Source organism: Gossypium raimondii, chromosome 8 (assembly GCF_025698545.1).
Source record: "Gossypium raimondii isolate GPD5lz chromosome 8, ASM2569854v1, whole genome shotgun sequence".
NCBI lineage: Eukaryota > Viridiplantae > Streptophyta > Magnoliopsida > Malvales > Malvaceae > Gossypium > Gossypium raimondii.
This window is the reverse complement of record NC_068572.1, coordinates 6,489-23,337: the sequence shown is the minus strand read 5'-3', so window position 1 is coordinate 23,337 and position 16,849 is coordinate 6,489. Positions and strand designations below refer to the sequence as shown.

Here is a 16,849-nt window from a genome sequence, read left to right as displayed (position 1 = left end):
ATTATAAAAATTATTTGTAAAAAAGAATCCATTTCTAATTTGGCCAAGTAAACAAATGGATGAAATTGCATAGAATTCGGTAGTTTCATTTCATTTCCCAATCGACTTGTTTTAACAAACAGCAATCAAAGCACAATAATAAGAAAAAGTGATTTGGTTATGAACATGGTGTTAGGGTCAATAGTATGGCAACTCAACCTTTCAATAGCCAAACAAGTGTTTCGAAATTTATTAAACGACTCGATCTATTTAACATTTTGACAAAGAAAAGCTAAATCCTTAAAATCGAATGATTTAGATAAAAAATACCTCAAAATCGAATGACTTAGGTAAAATATAATCTGCATTTGAGCATTAACTTGGAACCTTTTAAAATTTAAATTGGCATATGATTAAAATTTAATTTTTTTAATTTTAAATTTTACTTAAATTGTTAATCTTATAAAATTATTTTGTTAAATTCAAGTTAATTGAAACATTTTAATTACATTGTTATTAAAGGGACCTTTTTATTTAAAAATATCACACTAACCAATTTAACAAATACAGTTAATAGTGTTAACAACTGAACTAAAATTTTGAAATCTGAATTCTTGAAAATAAAAGCATAAGGACTAAATTCTTAATTTACTAAGAGTGCAAGTACTTATAGCATATTTTAACCTTGCATAACTATACTAATCTAAAAAAATGTGCCAATTAGAGATGACAGATTCAATAAAAAATCAGATATAACAATTCTGAATTTGCACCTTGTTAAAGAAATAAAAACGAGGTTTGTAAGGAAATTAAACAGTCAAGTATATAAAAGTACAATATCCATAAATTTATTTGTAACCCCCTCTCTTTTTTCCCATTTTCAATGTTCATGTTGTTACAAGGAAACAAATTATGTACATTGCAAACTGGGGCTGTTCATCCTTTTTGCTTTTAAGACATCTCATAGTTTGGCTAAAATTATCAGAGAAATCAACTAAAATAAAACATCTTGGTTCAGGAATTTACAACATCTTTTTGTTCATATGGAAAGAGGTTACAAGCTCATGTACTTCGGGATTGATGGTACGACAAACCTGATCCTAACAAGCCAATTTCGGGACTTATGCTGCTCAGGAACAGATAAGCTGCAGTGCAAGAACAAAGATAAATCAACAAAGATAATCCGAAATCTTGAAAGCAAATAGGCTATAAATTCAACCTAAATGCAAACTATATTCAACAAAAAAGAAAACCATTCCCGATTCACAAAAGAAGAAAGAGGATGTGCAGTACTTTCATGATATCACAGCTTATAGCTCATAACCGATGTTACATTTCTGTTAGAAATGAACATCTAACTTCTTCAAAAGAATTTTTATCTTTAAATTTTACTATTCGCTTACCAACAATTACAACGCCGAGCGGCTCCGCAAAACCAGAAAGAGTTGCCAACTTGAATGCCTGCCACTTGCTGACAAACAATACAAAACCAAACAGTTAACAGTTTCGTCATACAAATAAGTTCAAGTTCATTTACGCTAACACCTGCACCATAACAGGCAAATTAATCCAGCTATCATGACTAGAATAGACGAAAATCAGCTAGTAATAGATGAGCAAGCCATTATTCCACGATTATTGTCCTATCATTAAGTATTAATTCTCACACACTGTGCCAAATAAATTCAGACCTACCACCTACAATTTTGGAAATCCCTACTTTCTAACCATTTGATTGTCAACTTTGAACCCCGAATTTCAAGACCGGTGTCTCAATAAACTCTCACCTCTGTGTAGCAAAATAAACAGGCAGTGCAACAGCAACACCCTATAAAATGAACATAAAGAAGTTAAGGGGAAAAAAAACTTGCACTCTACTATATATATATGTGTATGTATGCATTAATTATATTATAAGATATTAGAATATTGCATTTTGTAAGCATGACCGATTTTTGATCAACTCATAAGATTATGAGTGGTCTGTGGAAGGATCTGCTTGGTCCTCTTGTAGGAACTTACACTTAGGTCCAGAACTTGAAACAAAAGAAAAGGAGAAATTGGAACACATGTATGAAAACGTCAGGCAGCCTTTTGTTTCTCTTCTCTTTAGCATGAATGAATATTCTTTGATAGAACAATGAATTAATAATAAATATATCAATACAGAGCAGGGTTTTCTGATTATGAGTCAACAATGCAGATATGCTCTCTCTGCTTTGTGGACTGCTCTCAGTCATTCTGTAACTTTGCTTCCAAGAACAGAAAAAGAGTGGTCTATTGAGTCTATCTTTGAGTTTACTATAAATTCATGGAAATTCCATTGTCATATTTCTACTTTCTTCTCTCGACTACTACTATGATGCTTCAGGGGACGATTGACAGCACAAGGGTAAAACCATGAGTTTATTTCCTTGTCATTCCAATGCTTCAGAAAATTCTAGCAATCTTCCTCCGATATCCGACCCTCTTTGGATTCCTATCCCTGTCCCTAAGTTCCTACTGTAAACCTTAAAAAGCTGTATTCTATAAGCAGGAAGGCTTCTACAAATCTACCCTACATCAGAAACTGCTTTCCCGCTATAAGTGATGGTAAGTAGGAATAATACAATCGACGATAACTTCAACCAAAATGAAACACAGCCATGGTATCTTATCGTAAAGCTAAACCCTAGAAACAATTAAAAAGAACATCATCAGAACTTTCAAATACAAAAGATACAGAAAATTCAGCAACGATATGAAATTTGGATACGAATTTTGGTTTAGTCTATATTTCTTCTATTCTTATCAACTAAAATAGTTTGGAAGAGTTACAAAGCGAGCAAAAGAGGCACAAAACAAAAGAGGCAGAGCAAAGCAGCAGTAGAGGCACAAAACAGTAAAGCAAAAGAGGCACAAAAGCCAGAATTAAAAAGTATATAAAAACAAAGCATAACTAATAACTAAAGAGAAGAAGAAGAAAACGTACTCAACTGCGGAAGAGGAACAAAGAACAGGAAGGACCTTTCACAGCGAAAATGTGAAAAAAATGGGTATAGAACTTTCACAGCAGAGGAAAGAACGTTTTTCCAAGGGGGAGAAGATAGGTTATTTTGGTCATTTATCAACCAAAAGCACTTCAACCTTTTTAGATGCTGAAATTTTCAGCTTCTCCGTCTGGAGAAAATGACGTTTTAGATGGTGAATTTTGAAAGCAGATGGAGGTCGTTCTGCGTTCCTTTTAAGAGAAAAGGACTTTTTAAGGCAAAAGTCCATTTAAAACGCAATAAAGAACGGGGCCTTATTCTGCTCCGACTTTATTCCTGTCGTATCCCTTTTCGGAATAAGTTATTCTCAGGATAGACTGTATTTTCTCATTCAGGTTCACAATTTTTAGCCTCTGGTTTAAGAGTTTTAGTGGCCGGTTCAGATTTTTTTCTTGTCTGGACCGGTGAACCTGTCATACTTATTCCACACAGGGATATCCCATTCCACGGATAGCCCGGTTCGGTGGTGTCCCGCAGAGGTGTAACCCGGCTTCGGTATATCCCATTCTCGGAATATCCTGTTTCGGGGTTTTATGTTTTTGATTATAATTAGTTGGATATTTTTCGGTCTTTTGTTATTTGAATTATTGGCGATCAGTAGTAAAGGGAGAGAAGGTATGCCTTTTTTCGATCTGTTTTCCTTTTTGTTCTCTCAATTACTAAACTTGTTATAGTTTGTTTTAAATGAAATAAAACACAGTTCATCCTCATCTACTCAACTACTACAAATTTAGGGAGACAATATGTTTGGGAGTATGATTCGGTACATTTCAACGAAACCCAAGCCGAAAATGAAGCCAATCGAGTTGAAAACGTCGCCAGAGCAAACGCAGACCATAACCAGAGTCATCTTTGACATTCTCAAGGAGCATGGGCCCCTCACCGTCGGTGATACTTGGGAACGAGTCAAGGTCAGTTGTTTAGTAGACTATAATCTGTATTCATTGTGTATCTATATTTGTTGTTTCCACATCTAATTCAGCCAAGCCCAAGAGTGAAGTAAGGGCAGTGCAGTTTTATCGTTGCATAATTTTAGGATCTTGAATTCCATGCATTATTGTTTTTTTCACGCTTTACTTGCCTGTGCTCGACATAATGGAGTAGAAATGTGTTTATGAGTTCAGGAGGTTGGATTGAGAGGACTTACAAGCAAGAGGTACATGAAGATCGTGCTGAGATGGATGAGAGGGAGACAAAAGATTAGGCTAATATGCAACCATGTGGGGCCTTCACTAAACCAAGCATCAGCCACACAAGAGCTGTCCATAATTCCTCAACTTCTACAACTAGTTTTTCTGTCGATACTTCTAGTCCAAAGTCGTCTTCAGGTTAGGTTGTAGCACGCTTGTGCTGGCTGCAATACCATCACATGTACTGTTTTTTGCAGTAGTGTAATACAATTGTTCTGTTGTCATGTTGTGGAAACTTTACCCTCTTCTTCCCTTATATTTTCGATTTTAATGTACAAATTCCAAGTTCGATTACTTATCATCATTTCTGCCATTCAGATGGCTCTATAAAAAAATGGAAAACAAAGTAAAAGAGCTAAGAATTTATTAAGAATTTTTTTTTTTTGCTTTTGTTCCATTGAACAAATTTTAAAGAAGCATAATGGAAATTTGAAATTTCACAGATGCTAGCTGGTGATCAGGGTGGAAATTAGATCATTGGGATATTGAAATGATCAAATGACTTTTATGTACTGTTCTGCTTACTTGATGGTTAACCACTTGAATGTCAAACAATGCTCAAGAACCTATTATTTGCCTATGCTTTAGGGAATAAGAGACATTTATTTTTAGTATATAAGTAGTAAAAACCTGTCATCCTTCTTTAGGTCTTGAAGGAGGCCTCTAGGCTTTATGCTGCAAGTTGGGTAAGGGATATTGGTCCTGATCTTAGACCAAACGATTATAAGAAGGATGATGGGACTGAAGGTAAATCCAATGGAGATAAGAGTAGGAGTACAGAGACTGAACCTTCAACCTTGGAGGATATTGGTGAGGAACTTTACTTTGTGGTTTCTTATCTTGAAATGTTCGGATGTATAAGTTGTCTGTAATGAATCAAGAACTATATAGCATGACTTGCAAAATATGCGGCATATTATATGTGCAATAAACCGTTAGAGTCGTGCTTGAGACATCTTATGGAGGTCAAGGAACAAAGTCCCATAATGCTTGAGTTCAGTTAGGTTTTCATTTCAATTTCCTTTTTCAGTAGAACTTGTCTGGAGGATCAATTTCCTTTTTCAATTTCCCGGTCAGAGTCATCCGTGACTGCATTTTGTTTTATTATGTTGTTGGCACCTGTGTCCAAGTCTTAGATTTTATGCTTCCATTGGCATATTTTTGGTGAATCCCTTCTTCACCAGGCCAAGGTTCAGTTGTTAAGGAAGATATTAAATTACTGTTTATCTCCTAGCAGTCTTAGTTATCTAGGTTTCATTGTCTAGAGCCATTACAGTGACGATTGTACCGTTATCTTATGCTACCTAGGTACCTTTTTTTTTCTTCGTTTTGGAATCACCCTGAAGAATGATAGCATGATGTGCCATCTGCCAACATTCTATTTTCTGAACATCTTAATATATATTTCTTTAATTGATTTTAGAAAGGAAATTTTTAACTCATGATAATTTTCCACTTATTCTGTCATCATTTACCTTGTTGGTGCAGCTTCTCTTTTTCAACTAAAATTTTTTAGGCCAAATTTCTCTCGTCTCACCCTTTTTTCTCTCTTATTTTCCTGGTATTATAGTTTATCTTTTTGAATTTTACATTGTTTTGATGTTGTCTATGGAAATGATTTAATAGCGATTGCTGCAAGTGGAGGGATGGAGACTTTGACGCCTGCTTTACAGAGGTTATACATGACAAGGGCTTCTGCATATAGAGATGCTCTTAAGAGTTTCATAGAAGGATATCAAGAAGGTATCCAGCAGGTCATGGAGAAAAAGGAAGATTCTTCTAAAGCACAGCAAGCAGGCAATACTGATAAAAATTCAACTTGATGGCTGATAAGTGCATAATCGGAGATGCATGTGAGTACTTCTCTAGCATACCTATTGTAGATACAAGTTTAGAGATTTGGTGGAGCTGGGTTGGCATGAAATCACAAGAATGATACATGTCCTGAGAATTTTCCTGTATTAATAAAGTGACCTTTAGAAACTACAGATATAATGGGTATCTCCATTGACAATGGTGATGCTCTTGTCCTATTTATATACATATATATATATTAATGAATTCGGGTCTTCCTGTCATTCTAGGTGATAGTTTATTCTTAATGGAACTTTGGATATGTGGTAAATATTTTCGTTTTTGGGAGTAAATTTTGGTACAGAAATTGCATATTAGTCCAACATCATCTGTGTATTCAATTGAATGTGTTTTCGGTCTTTTAAGGATATTGCTTATTGATTCCTCAATGAAGATATCTTTCAATCACTGCATTAGAGATGGAGATTTGATTATTGTAAATGAGAGGCATGATACTATGAAAGCTGTTAAAGTGTGCGAGAATTTGGTCTTTTTATATATATTTTTTCTATTTGTTTCTTAAAACAAATTTCCCTCGACCAAATTCTGGTCGTGACCTGGAACTTGGTCTGGCTTTTAACAATTCAAAAGGCACTACTTTTGACCTTTCCCATTTTTATCTTAAAATGGATAGAAATGCAAACACCCCCTGCCCTTATAAGTTGGAGAAGATGCGTCGTCCTTGTGCATTTTGGCAAGTAGCCCGTTATTGGCCTGAAGTAATGCATGGAGACTTGTGGGGTAGCACATTCTAAGTTAGAATGAGAGAATAGAGGTTCTTTTGTTTGTCTTAGGAGCTGTCTATATAAAGGGCTGTGTTTTTTATTTTTGTTTAATTTATTTTCACTAGCGGTCTTGCTAAGGGTAACAGATGACTACTTACCGGAGACCATAGGCAATGGACGAAAGACCAGCGGAAGGGCATTTGAAATGAGATAGCAGATGTACTAGGTAAGGTTGGCATTTGAAGGGAAGTATTTTCATGGCTTGATGGTGATATTTGTTCTGTTTTATTGAGTTCTCTGTGCGATCATTGGTATTTCCATGTCCTGGCGCTGTCTGTTCTTACTTGGTGTTCGAGTTTTGGTTGACTTGTGCTACTGATGTTTTAATTCTACATATTGGTTCTGAAATGTCTTTGGTGAAGCAAGTATGGGGGACAATACAAGTTCTCCGACAGTCATGGCTTGGCCATCTGCTGAAACTCGAGGGCATACCGGATATTTGACATTCGGAAGGAAGTGTTTCTTGAAAAAAACTAACTCTAACAAGTTGCAATCAATTCAAACACTGAGTTTTTATCCTACTATTATGATTGATTCTTAGCTCACTCAATGACACATTCGTGAGCATTCACTTACAGGTTTTCATCATATTTTTGGCCTGGTTTTAAATCACTGTTTTCAGTTTAACGTCGTCCAAGTTCAGGTTGGACCAGGCCTACAGGTATCGTAGTGTCTTTTGATAATTAAATGATACATTAAACAACTTCCAACGTCTATCCAAATCCTTGATGGGAGACCCTTCTTTCTCCTGTAAATTGTGTCTCTTCTGTCACCCTTTATTCTGATTTTTACCTTCTTTTTCTTTTGTTTTTATTATTATTTTTTATTTTCTCTTCCTCCCTTTCTTTACTATGCAGATTCTATCTGGGTCTCTTTCCATTTTTTTCCTGATTTCTTTTTTAGCTTTTGTGTAGACACATGTCAAAAAAACACACTTGCTATAGCAGGACCCTTCATCAGATTGTAATTTCAGTTATGATTTTCACTTCTACTAACTTTTTCTTTTCACGTCTTTTTTAGTTTTCATCTCTGTTTTAGTTTTCAGATTTATGCTTCTTTTTTAGTTTTTTCAGTGTGTTTTTGTTATTGGTTTTGGTGTTCAGCCTTATGAAACATTGCTTATATTTGTCTTTTTAAATCTTGTGATGTCCTCATCTTCTTGATAGTTTATTGCTTGTTATGTGTTTTATTTTTTTCGATTGTTTGCTTCCTCTGTATTTAAGGATATTTTCTTACAAATCTTTCAGTCCTATTTATGAGATTTTATAGCCAAGATATGTTTCTAACACTATATAAGTATCTACCCTAAAACCCTAACTGATTAGCAGAAAATAAATGGAAACATTTTCTTGTTTCTTTCCTTTTATTGTCTCCTGATTTTCCTTTTTCAACAAGTAAAAGCATTATATTTGTTGAGGGAATAAGAAAATATTAATTAAATCATACTGAGTTTTTAAATATTTTCAGAGAATTTGACATTAAATAATTTCACAATAACGTTTTAATAAGTACCGTGTTATTGGGCTTAGCTTGCATCGGAACAGATTTTTCTATTGTCTTGTTCTAGTTAATTTTCATTCTTATTCTAGCCAGGGATATCCCATCATATCCCGTTTCGGGACAAACGATTCCAAGAATATCCGCATCATATCCCATCCCTGTTCAGTTGTTTTAGTACTCGGTTCAGATTTTTTACGTGTTTGAACCGAGATGCCTGTTGTCCTTATTATTGCCAGGGATATCCCATTCTAGGGATATCTCGACTGGGAGATATCCTATTGAAGTATACTCCGGTTTTGGTATATCCTATATTTCAGGAAAATTTAAGTTTGGGGTCTGTGAATTTAGGACTTGGGCTTAAGTTTAGGGTTTAAGGTTTATAGTTGGGCTGGCATTTTTGGGCTTTTATTTTAGTGTTTGGGGCTGTAGACATTCTTCATTCATCTCTCTCACCTTCGGTTCTCCCTTTGTTCTCTTCCCTTTTCCCCTTTTTTCTACTAATTTTCTTTTTCTCTCTTCCTTGTTTATTGTCCTTTCTAACAAACCGCTGCCGCTGCCTCCACACACTTTCCAGCGTCTTACCTCCGATCAGGCCAGCTTCCTTCCCATCATTCAAAATTTAAATCCTCAAATATATCTATCCAATCCATTGCTCCCCATTTCTTCGGTGATTCTCTCTCACTCTCGGTCTCTTTTCAACGTTTTCCTGTCATTCTTTTTTAGCTTTGGGTATCCACAGGCCAAAAACACACACGCTATAGTAGGAAGAGAGTTTTCGTGAGAGAAACCCTAAGTTTTCTCTGGCGTTTCTGGTTTTTGTGATTTTTGAATTTCGCTGCTTAAACGGAGACTCATTTCAGGTATCAATTTCTTTTTTAGTTTCAGCTCCATGCTTTTTTACTTGTATTTCAGTGGGTTTTTCTTAGGGTTTTTGGTCTTCAGCTTTAGAAATCTCTATTTCGTTCCGTCTTTCAGATCTATAAATGTCGGTCTTGTTCTTCATTTTTGTTTGTTTATCGTATACTATATGTTGTTCTTTATTTTTGGATTGTTTGTTCCCCTCTGTTTAATATTATAGCTTTTGTGTTATTTTCTATTTCTTTTAAATCGTTGCTTAGCAGAATACTAATTGCCTAAACAAAAAGCATCCGTATGTAAATTGTTTACTGCATCTGTGTTGGCTTGATTTTGGTTCTAGGAACCCGGTGGGAGTTGTGTTGGCTTGATTTTGGTTCTAGGAACCCGGTGGGAGTTGTGACGCACGTAGAGTTTATTTGGTAGTTTTTCTATATGGTAATAAAATGTCTTTTTAATTCGTTGTGAGTTGTGACATTCTGTTTCTTAGTTTTCTCAAAAAGTCTGTACTTTAGTTTTAAAAAATAATAATAATCTAATTGGGATGCTTGTTGATATTGATAGGAATTGGAGAATTTCAACCGATTTGCTAATTGCAAAGGTTTTTGTCGATTTGGGTTTCATGATTATATACGGTGGAGATTGTCATGATTCGTGTATGCATATATGTTTTCTTTTTCATACTGCTGGGTGTTTGCATTAGTCAGATAGTGTTGGGTATATTTTCTTTAAAATAATTGGGATTGTTTGAGTTCTGTTGGGTATGATTTGCAAATGGATTTTGATTGGAAGTTTTAGGTAGACCCATGGTATCTCTGTATATCTGCTGAATGGGAAGTTTTATGTGATTATTGATATATCCATATGGTGAAAATGCTCTGATTTTGGTTAAAGATAGAATTATATTCATCTGTGTTGCCTAGCCTTACATGAAGGGAAATTTAGTTGTAATCTTTTAAGTAAATAGGTTCCATGAGACTGATTAACGTAATTTTGATTTGCTTATTGGTTGATGGTTTTACGAGACTGGTAAAAAGATGTGTTGGATATATTCTCTAATGATGTCATAACCAATTTCTTGTTCATTTATTGTCCTGGTTGATTTCTCGATGCATGCTGGTTCTGAATAAATTTTTCTTCTTTTGATTTTTCTGTTTTGGGTTAGCTTACAGGATTTAAAGATTGTCTTATTCCAATTCACGAATATCCTTGTCATATCCCGTCTCGGAAGAAGCTATTCTGGGGATATCCCTTTCATATCCCATCCCGATTCAGGTTTTCCCCTGTCCGGTTCAGTTCTTTTAGTGTCCGGTTCAGATTTTTTATGCTGCAGGACCGGACTACCTGTCACACTTATTCCACGTAGGGATATCCCATTCCGCGTATATCCCGGTTGGGGATATCCTAAGAAGGGATATCCCGGCCGGGTATATCCCATTCCAAGGATATCCCGGCGTTGGTTTAAGGTTTTTTTTGAAGGAAAATACTGGGCTATTATTAAAATTCAAAAACACGAACCGTCAGGACTAAAAGACCGACTCCAAAACGAAATAGGCCCAAAGCAAAACAAAAGCTTGGAAAAACAGGCCTAAATTTATCTGGGTCTAAATACTATTTAAGAAAATATTGTATCTTCAATCCATAAAGATTGAATATAACTTTTCCAGAGTACGATATTTTTAAAAAATGAAATAAAATTCAAACCATTTTTAAAATAAATTATAAAAACTCTTTCTTCCTTCATCTCTCTCACGTTCGGTTCTCCCTTTCTTCTCTCCCCCTTTCCCCCTTTCTTCTACTAATTTTCTTTTTCTCTCTTCGTCCTTTATTGTCCTTTCTAACAAACCGCTGCCGCTGCTTCCACACACTTTCCAGCGTCTTACCTCCGATCAGGCCAGCTTCCTTCCCATCATTCGAAACTTAAATCCTCAAATATATCTATCCAATCCATTGTTTCTCATTTCTTCGGCGATTCTCTCTCACCCTAGGTCTCTTTTCAACGTTTTCCTGTCATTCTATTTTAGCCTTGGGTATCCACAGGCCAAAAAAACACACGCTATAGTAGGAAGAGAGTTTTCGTGAGAGAGAAACCCTATGTTTTCTCTGGCGTTTCTGGTTTTTGTGATTTTTGAAATTCGCTGCTTAAACGGAGACTCATTTCAGGTATCAATTTCTTTTTTAGTTTCAGCTTTCGAAATCTCTGTTTCGTTTCGTCTTTCAGATCTATAGATGTCGGTCTTGTTCTTCATTTTTGTTTGTTTGTCGTATACTATATGTTGTTCTTTATTTTTGGATTGTTTGTTTCCCTCTGTTTAATATTATAGCTTTTGTGTTATTTTCTATTTCTTTTAAATCTTTGCTTAGCAGAATACTAATTGCTTAAACAAAAAGCATCCGTATGTAAATTGTTTACTGCATCTGTGTTGGCTTGATTTTGGTTCTAGGAACCCAGCGGGAGTTGTGACGCATGTAGAGTTTATTTGTTAGTTTTTCTGGATGGTAATAAAATGTCTTTTTAATTCGTTGTGAGTTGTGACATTCTGTTTCTTAGTTTTCTCAAAAAGTCTGTACTTTAGTTTTAAAAAAATAGTAATAATCTAATTGGGATGCTTGTTGATATTGATAAGAATTGGAGAATTTCAACCGATTTGCTAATTGCAAAGGTTTTTGTCGATTTGGGTTTCATGATTATATACGGTGGAGATTGTCATGATTCGTGTATGCATATATATTTTCTTTTTCATACTGCTGGGTGCTTGCATTAGTCAGTAAGTGTTGGGTATATTTTCTTTAAAATACTTGGGATTGTTTGTGTTATGTTGGGTATGGTTTGCAAATGGATTTTGATTGGAAGTTTTAGGTAGACCCATGGTATCTCTGTATATCAGTTGAATGGGAAGTTTTGTGTGATTATTGATATATCCATGTGGTGAAAGTACTCTGATTTTGGTTAAAGATAGAATTATATTCATCTGTGTTACCTAGCCTTACATGAAGGGAAATTGAGTTGTAATCTTTTAAGTAAATAGGTTCTATGAGACTGATTAACAGAATTTTAATTTGCTTATTGGTTGATGGTTTATGAGACTGATAAAAAGATGTGTTGGATATATTCTCTAATGATGTCATAACCAATTTCTTGTTCATTTATTGTCTTAGTTAATTTGATGCATGCTGGTTCTGAATAAATTTTTTTTCTTTTGATTTTTCTGTTTTGGGTTAGCTTACAGGATTTAAAGATTGTCTTTGGTCAATCGTTTGATAATTATTACCTTATACAAGTGCTGTTTGATTTTCCTTTTTCAATGTTGTCATAGTGTATAAATGTTGAGGGTTAAATATTTTAGAATTAAAAGCAAATTGACATGATATATATAGCAATTATAATATTATTTAATTAATATTATACAATTAATATAAAATGAAATTAAAAGCAGGATGTTTGGGAGTATGATTCGGTACTTTTCAACGAAACCCAAGCCGAAAATGAAGCCAATCGAGTTGAAAACGTCGCTAGAGCAAACGCAGACCATAAGCAGAGTCACCTTTGACATTCTCAAGGAGCATGGGCCCCTCACCGTCGGTGATACTTGGGAACGAGTCAAGGTCAGTTGTTTAGTAGACTATAATCTGTATTCATTGTGTATCTATATTTGTTGTTTCCACATCTAATTAAGCCAAGCCCAAGAGTGAAGGGCAGTGCAGTTTTATCGTTGCATAATTTTAGGATCTTGAATTCCATACGATATTGTTTTTTTCATGCTTTACTTGCCTGTGCTCGACATATTGGAGTAGAAATGTGTTTATGAGTTCAGGAGGTTGGACTGAGAGGACTTACAAGCAAGAGGCACATGAAGATCGTGCTGAGATGGATGAGAGGGAGACAAAACATTAGGCTAATATGCAACCATGTGGGGCCTCACAAACAATTTCTGTAAACAACTTGGTTCACTAAACCAAGCATCAGCCACACAAGAGCTGTCCATAATTCCTCAACTTCTACAACTAGTTTTTCTGTCGATACTTCTAGTCCAAAGTCGTCTTCAGGTTAGGTTGTAGCACGCTTGTGCTGGCTGTAATACCATCACATGTACTGTTTTTTGCAATAATGTAATACAATTGTTCTGTTGTCATGTTGTGGAAATTTTACCCTCTTCTTCCCTTATATTTTCGATTTTAATGTACAAATTCGAAGTTCGATTACTTATCATCATTTCTGCCATTCAGATGGCTCTATAAAAAAATGAAAAACAAAGTAAAAGAGCTAAGAATTTATTAAGATTTTTTTTTTGCTTTTGTTCCAGTGATCAAATTTTAAAGAAGCATAATGGAAATTTGAAATTTCACAGATGCTAGCTGGTGATCAGGGTGGAAATTAGATCATTGGGATATTGAAATGATCAAATGACTTTTATCTTCTGTTCTGCTTACTTGATGGTTAACCACTTGAATGTCAAATAATGCTCAAGAACCTATTATTTGCCTATGCTTTAGGGAATAAGAGGCATTTATTTTTAGTATATAAGTAGTAAAAACCTGTCATCCTTCTTTAGGTCTTGAAGGAGGCCTCTAGGCTTTATGCTGCAAGTTGGGTAAGGGATATTGGTCCTGATCTTAGACCAAACGATTATAAGAAGGATGATGGGACTGAAGGTAAATCCAATGGAGGTAAGAGTAGGAGTACAACCTTCAACCTTGGAGGATATTGGTGGGGAACTTTACTTTGTGGTTTCTTATCTTGAAATGTTCTGATGTATAAGTTGTCTGTAATGAATCAAGAACTATATAGCATGACTTGCAAAATATGCGGCATATTATATGTGCAATAAACCGTTAGATTCGTGCTTGAGACATCTTACGGAGGTCAAGGAACAAAGTCCCGTAATGCTTGAGTTCAGTTAGGTTTTCATTTCAATTTCCTTTCTTAGTAGAACTTGTCTAGAGGTAGCATGGAATTTATTCTTTGATTTCTTTTTCCCCTTGCTGCTCAGAGTCATCTGTGACTGCATTTTGTTTTATTATGTTGTTGGCACCTCTGTTCAAGTATTATATTTTACGCTTCCATTGGCATATTTTTGGTGAATCCCTTCTTCACCTTTATAGTTTATCTTGTTGAATTTTACATGGTTTAGGGTTTATGATAAACTATTTCATAAGAAATTACATGCTTTAATTTATACCCTTTTCATTTACATAAGCGTATTACCACTTAAACACTTATCGTTTCAATGTATTTCATTAAGACTAAGCATGATATAATCCAATCATAAGCTTGGCACAAGCCTAAGTATCATCCACAACTCATGTTATAGTATCAACTCATAAATTACTTGAAATAACATAAGGTAAGTCATATACATGAACAACATCATTTGAAATCTTCAATTTCATGAGCGTAAACATACTTTCATTGAACATTACCTTTTCATTCATTGGCATAAATTCATGACATAAGTGATTTGAATACTTACCATTCTTTCCCTTTTTAGACCTGTTGAACCACTTAGAATAATATCGAATATACGGGAAAGCTCACACAAAGTGTGATAAACATATAGTCGTAGTTGACATGAACTGTAAAATGAGTCTACTCAAACAAGCTGTTGGTCGGAATGTAAGCTACACGATGCTACCTACACAAGCTATCGAGTATCTGCAACTAATGTCGGACCTCAGTCATCGGTAGGAAATTTAAGACCAACATCCGAAACATGATAACCTGGGTTTGCTCACACAAGTTGTCGTTCGGAATGTAGCTACATTGTGCTCTTCACACAAATTGTCGAGTATCCGCAACACATGTCGGAACTCAGCAATCGGTAGGACATTTACGACCAGCACCCAAGATATGGTAACACTAATGACATATCATTTGTATCCTATATATTTCTAAGGTTCAAATGAGGCTCGATAGTCATCGTACGTCGTTGAATTTCCATCGTTTCTTGACAAGATAAATTGCGTAATAACATATATAGATTGATTCAATCACAATACAATCATATACTAACATTTAATTTAATCAACATTATACGAAATTCAATTCATACGAACTTACTTGACTAAATTGTAAAAATAACAAAGTATAGGGGCATTTTAGTAATTTTGAATTCTATTTGATTTTTCACTCGGTCTTGATCATGTTAGCTTTCACCATGGCCGAACCTTAAAGCTTAAGAATGACTTCTTCTCCTTTTTCAATTCAGTGAAGAAGAAAATGTAAAGATGGTAAAACATTTTGGTTTTATTTAATTTAATTGACTAATTACTATTTTACCCTTAAAAACTCAACCAAATTTCACCAAATGCCAAATCATATTCATCCACTATCCTCTAAACTGGTTGAATTACTACTTTAGGCCCTCATTTCATGCATTTATATTCATTAGATACAAATAATGTTATGACCATTAAATTTTATCTTTACAATTTAGTCCTTTTAATTAATTAACTATCAAAACATTAAAATTTTTCAACTAAATTTTAATATGACCTTTATAATATTTATAATATTTTGACTTACTTTTTAACTCTTTATATAACTTTTTAACTCTTTATATATTTGATATAGTAAATAGTATTATTTTAAAAATAAATATATTCAGACAATGAGAATATTAAAAATAAGTATATTAAATAAAAATTTAAAAGCTAAACAACTCAATTATCACTTTATTAAATGAGTGTATTAAATAGCTAGTTACCGTTGGCAGGAGAAGAGCCCCTCTGCCCGTTTTCATCAGTCTTTTCAAATCCCCTTCCTTTCCCATCGTTGGAAATTTAAATCCTCTCTCCTTCACTTTCCCAATTCTTCACTATCTCTTTCTCTTCAAATTTTTCCTCTCTCATCCGTTTTCTTCTCTTCCTTCTCAATCGTTTCTGTTTTTTTTTTTCTGATATGGAAATCACTTGCTTCATCCATAGATTTTGGGTTTTCAGTCCTAGGAAATATTGTTTCGGTTCGTCTTTTCAAATCTATGGATGTCTTTGTGGTTGTTCTTGTTGGATGCTTTGGGAAAGAAAGAAACTCTGGCTCTGCAAGATTTCACCAGCAATGGCCTCTCTTTTGCAGTCAATCTCTATTACATTGATTCTTATCCCAAATAGACACGCTATTCCCTTCATCGTATTGCACGGTAATGCTCTTATCCCAATATCTTTTCTTTTCAATTTTAATGTTCATATGCACTCTCCCATGGCTTAAATTAATTATTTATTGCCCTAAAACTTGAGATAAATGGGGATTAGATGCCAGTTTAACCTGATACCCATATTTCTTTTATGGACATAATGCGTAAAGTTCAACTAAGACCACATAACTTCATTTCTGGTGAAATTGTTTAAGCAGTTGTGCCTTTGTATAAATTGTTAAAATTCTGTTAAATGTACGGGTTAAACATGGTTCTACTTATCAGGGAATTCGTTTGACAATAGGGTTATGCTGATAACGCTTTCTGCATAATATGGTGACTAGTCTAGCAGTCTGTGGAATCGACCAAACTGAATAAAGTAAATTAAAAACAATCATCATGTGTTTCTTTAATTTTCATTTTTCTTGAAGTATCCGTGTTCAACACATTCCCGGCCGTGGGTATAGCATATGACCCTCCAAATACATGAAAAGGTTATGTTACTCGGACTTGGGTGTAAGTGTTGG

General features: G+C 34.6%; 1 protein-coding gene and 1 long non-coding RNA gene across 15 annotated transcripts; one reads left to right on the top strand and one right to left on the bottom strand.

Annotated features, from left to right (window-relative positions):
* Positions 1–803: 803 nt before the first annotated feature.
* On the bottom strand, positions 804–3,194 carry LOC105789929 (uncharacterized). Of its 2 annotated transcripts, none has more exons than XR_008198696.1 (4): positions 2,951–3,194; positions 1,767–2,650; positions 1,383–1,450; positions 804–1,124 (listed from the first exon to the last, which is right to left on the bottom strand). It is a non-coding gene; the product is annotated as an uncharacterized LOC105789929 (long non-coding RNA). The 2 variants fall into 2 exon arrangements; XR_001132374.2 differs by having other exon boundaries at positions 1,767–1,807.
* Positions 3,195–3,480: 286 nt separating this feature from the next.
* On the top strand, positions 3,481–13,336 carry LOC105761871 (uncharacterized). 13 transcript variants are annotated; one of them, XM_052634787.1, is made up of 5 exons: positions 3,481–3,623; positions 3,743–3,919; positions 4,133–4,336; positions 4,846–5,008; positions 5,825–6,276. In XM_052634787.1, exons 2-5 carry the CDS (start codon positions 3,752–3,754, stop codon positions 6,019–6,021), a joined length of 732 nt encoding a protein of 243 aa, XP_052490747.1. In that variant the 5' UTR covers positions 3,481–3,623; positions 3,743–3,751; the 3' UTR covers positions 6,022–6,276. The 13 variants fall into 13 exon arrangements, 4 of the variants coding, with proteins under 4 accessions (XP_052490747.1, XP_052490745.1, XP_052490746.1 ...); XM_052634785.1 differs by having other exon boundaries at positions 3,553–3,623; positions 3,709–3,919; XM_052634786.1 differs by having other exon boundaries at positions 3,599–3,623; positions 3,683–3,919.
* The last annotated feature ends 3,513 nt before the right edge of the window (positions 13,337–16,849 follow it).

Bases quoted from the DNA above. Each gene is read 5' to 3' on its own strand.
- LOC105761871 (XM_052634787.1), top strand. From the start codon at position 3,752: ATGTTTGGGAGTATGATTCGGTACATTTCAACGAAACCCAAGCCGAAA. The intron at 3,920-4,132 runs GTCAGTTGTTTA...TTATGAGTTCAG, and splicing joins ATACTTGGGAACGAGTCAAG to GAGGTTGGATTGAGAGGACT. The intron at 5,009-5,824 runs GTGAGGAACTTT...ATGATTTAATAG, and splicing joins TTCAACCTTGGAGGATATTG to CGATTGCTGCAAGTGGAGGG.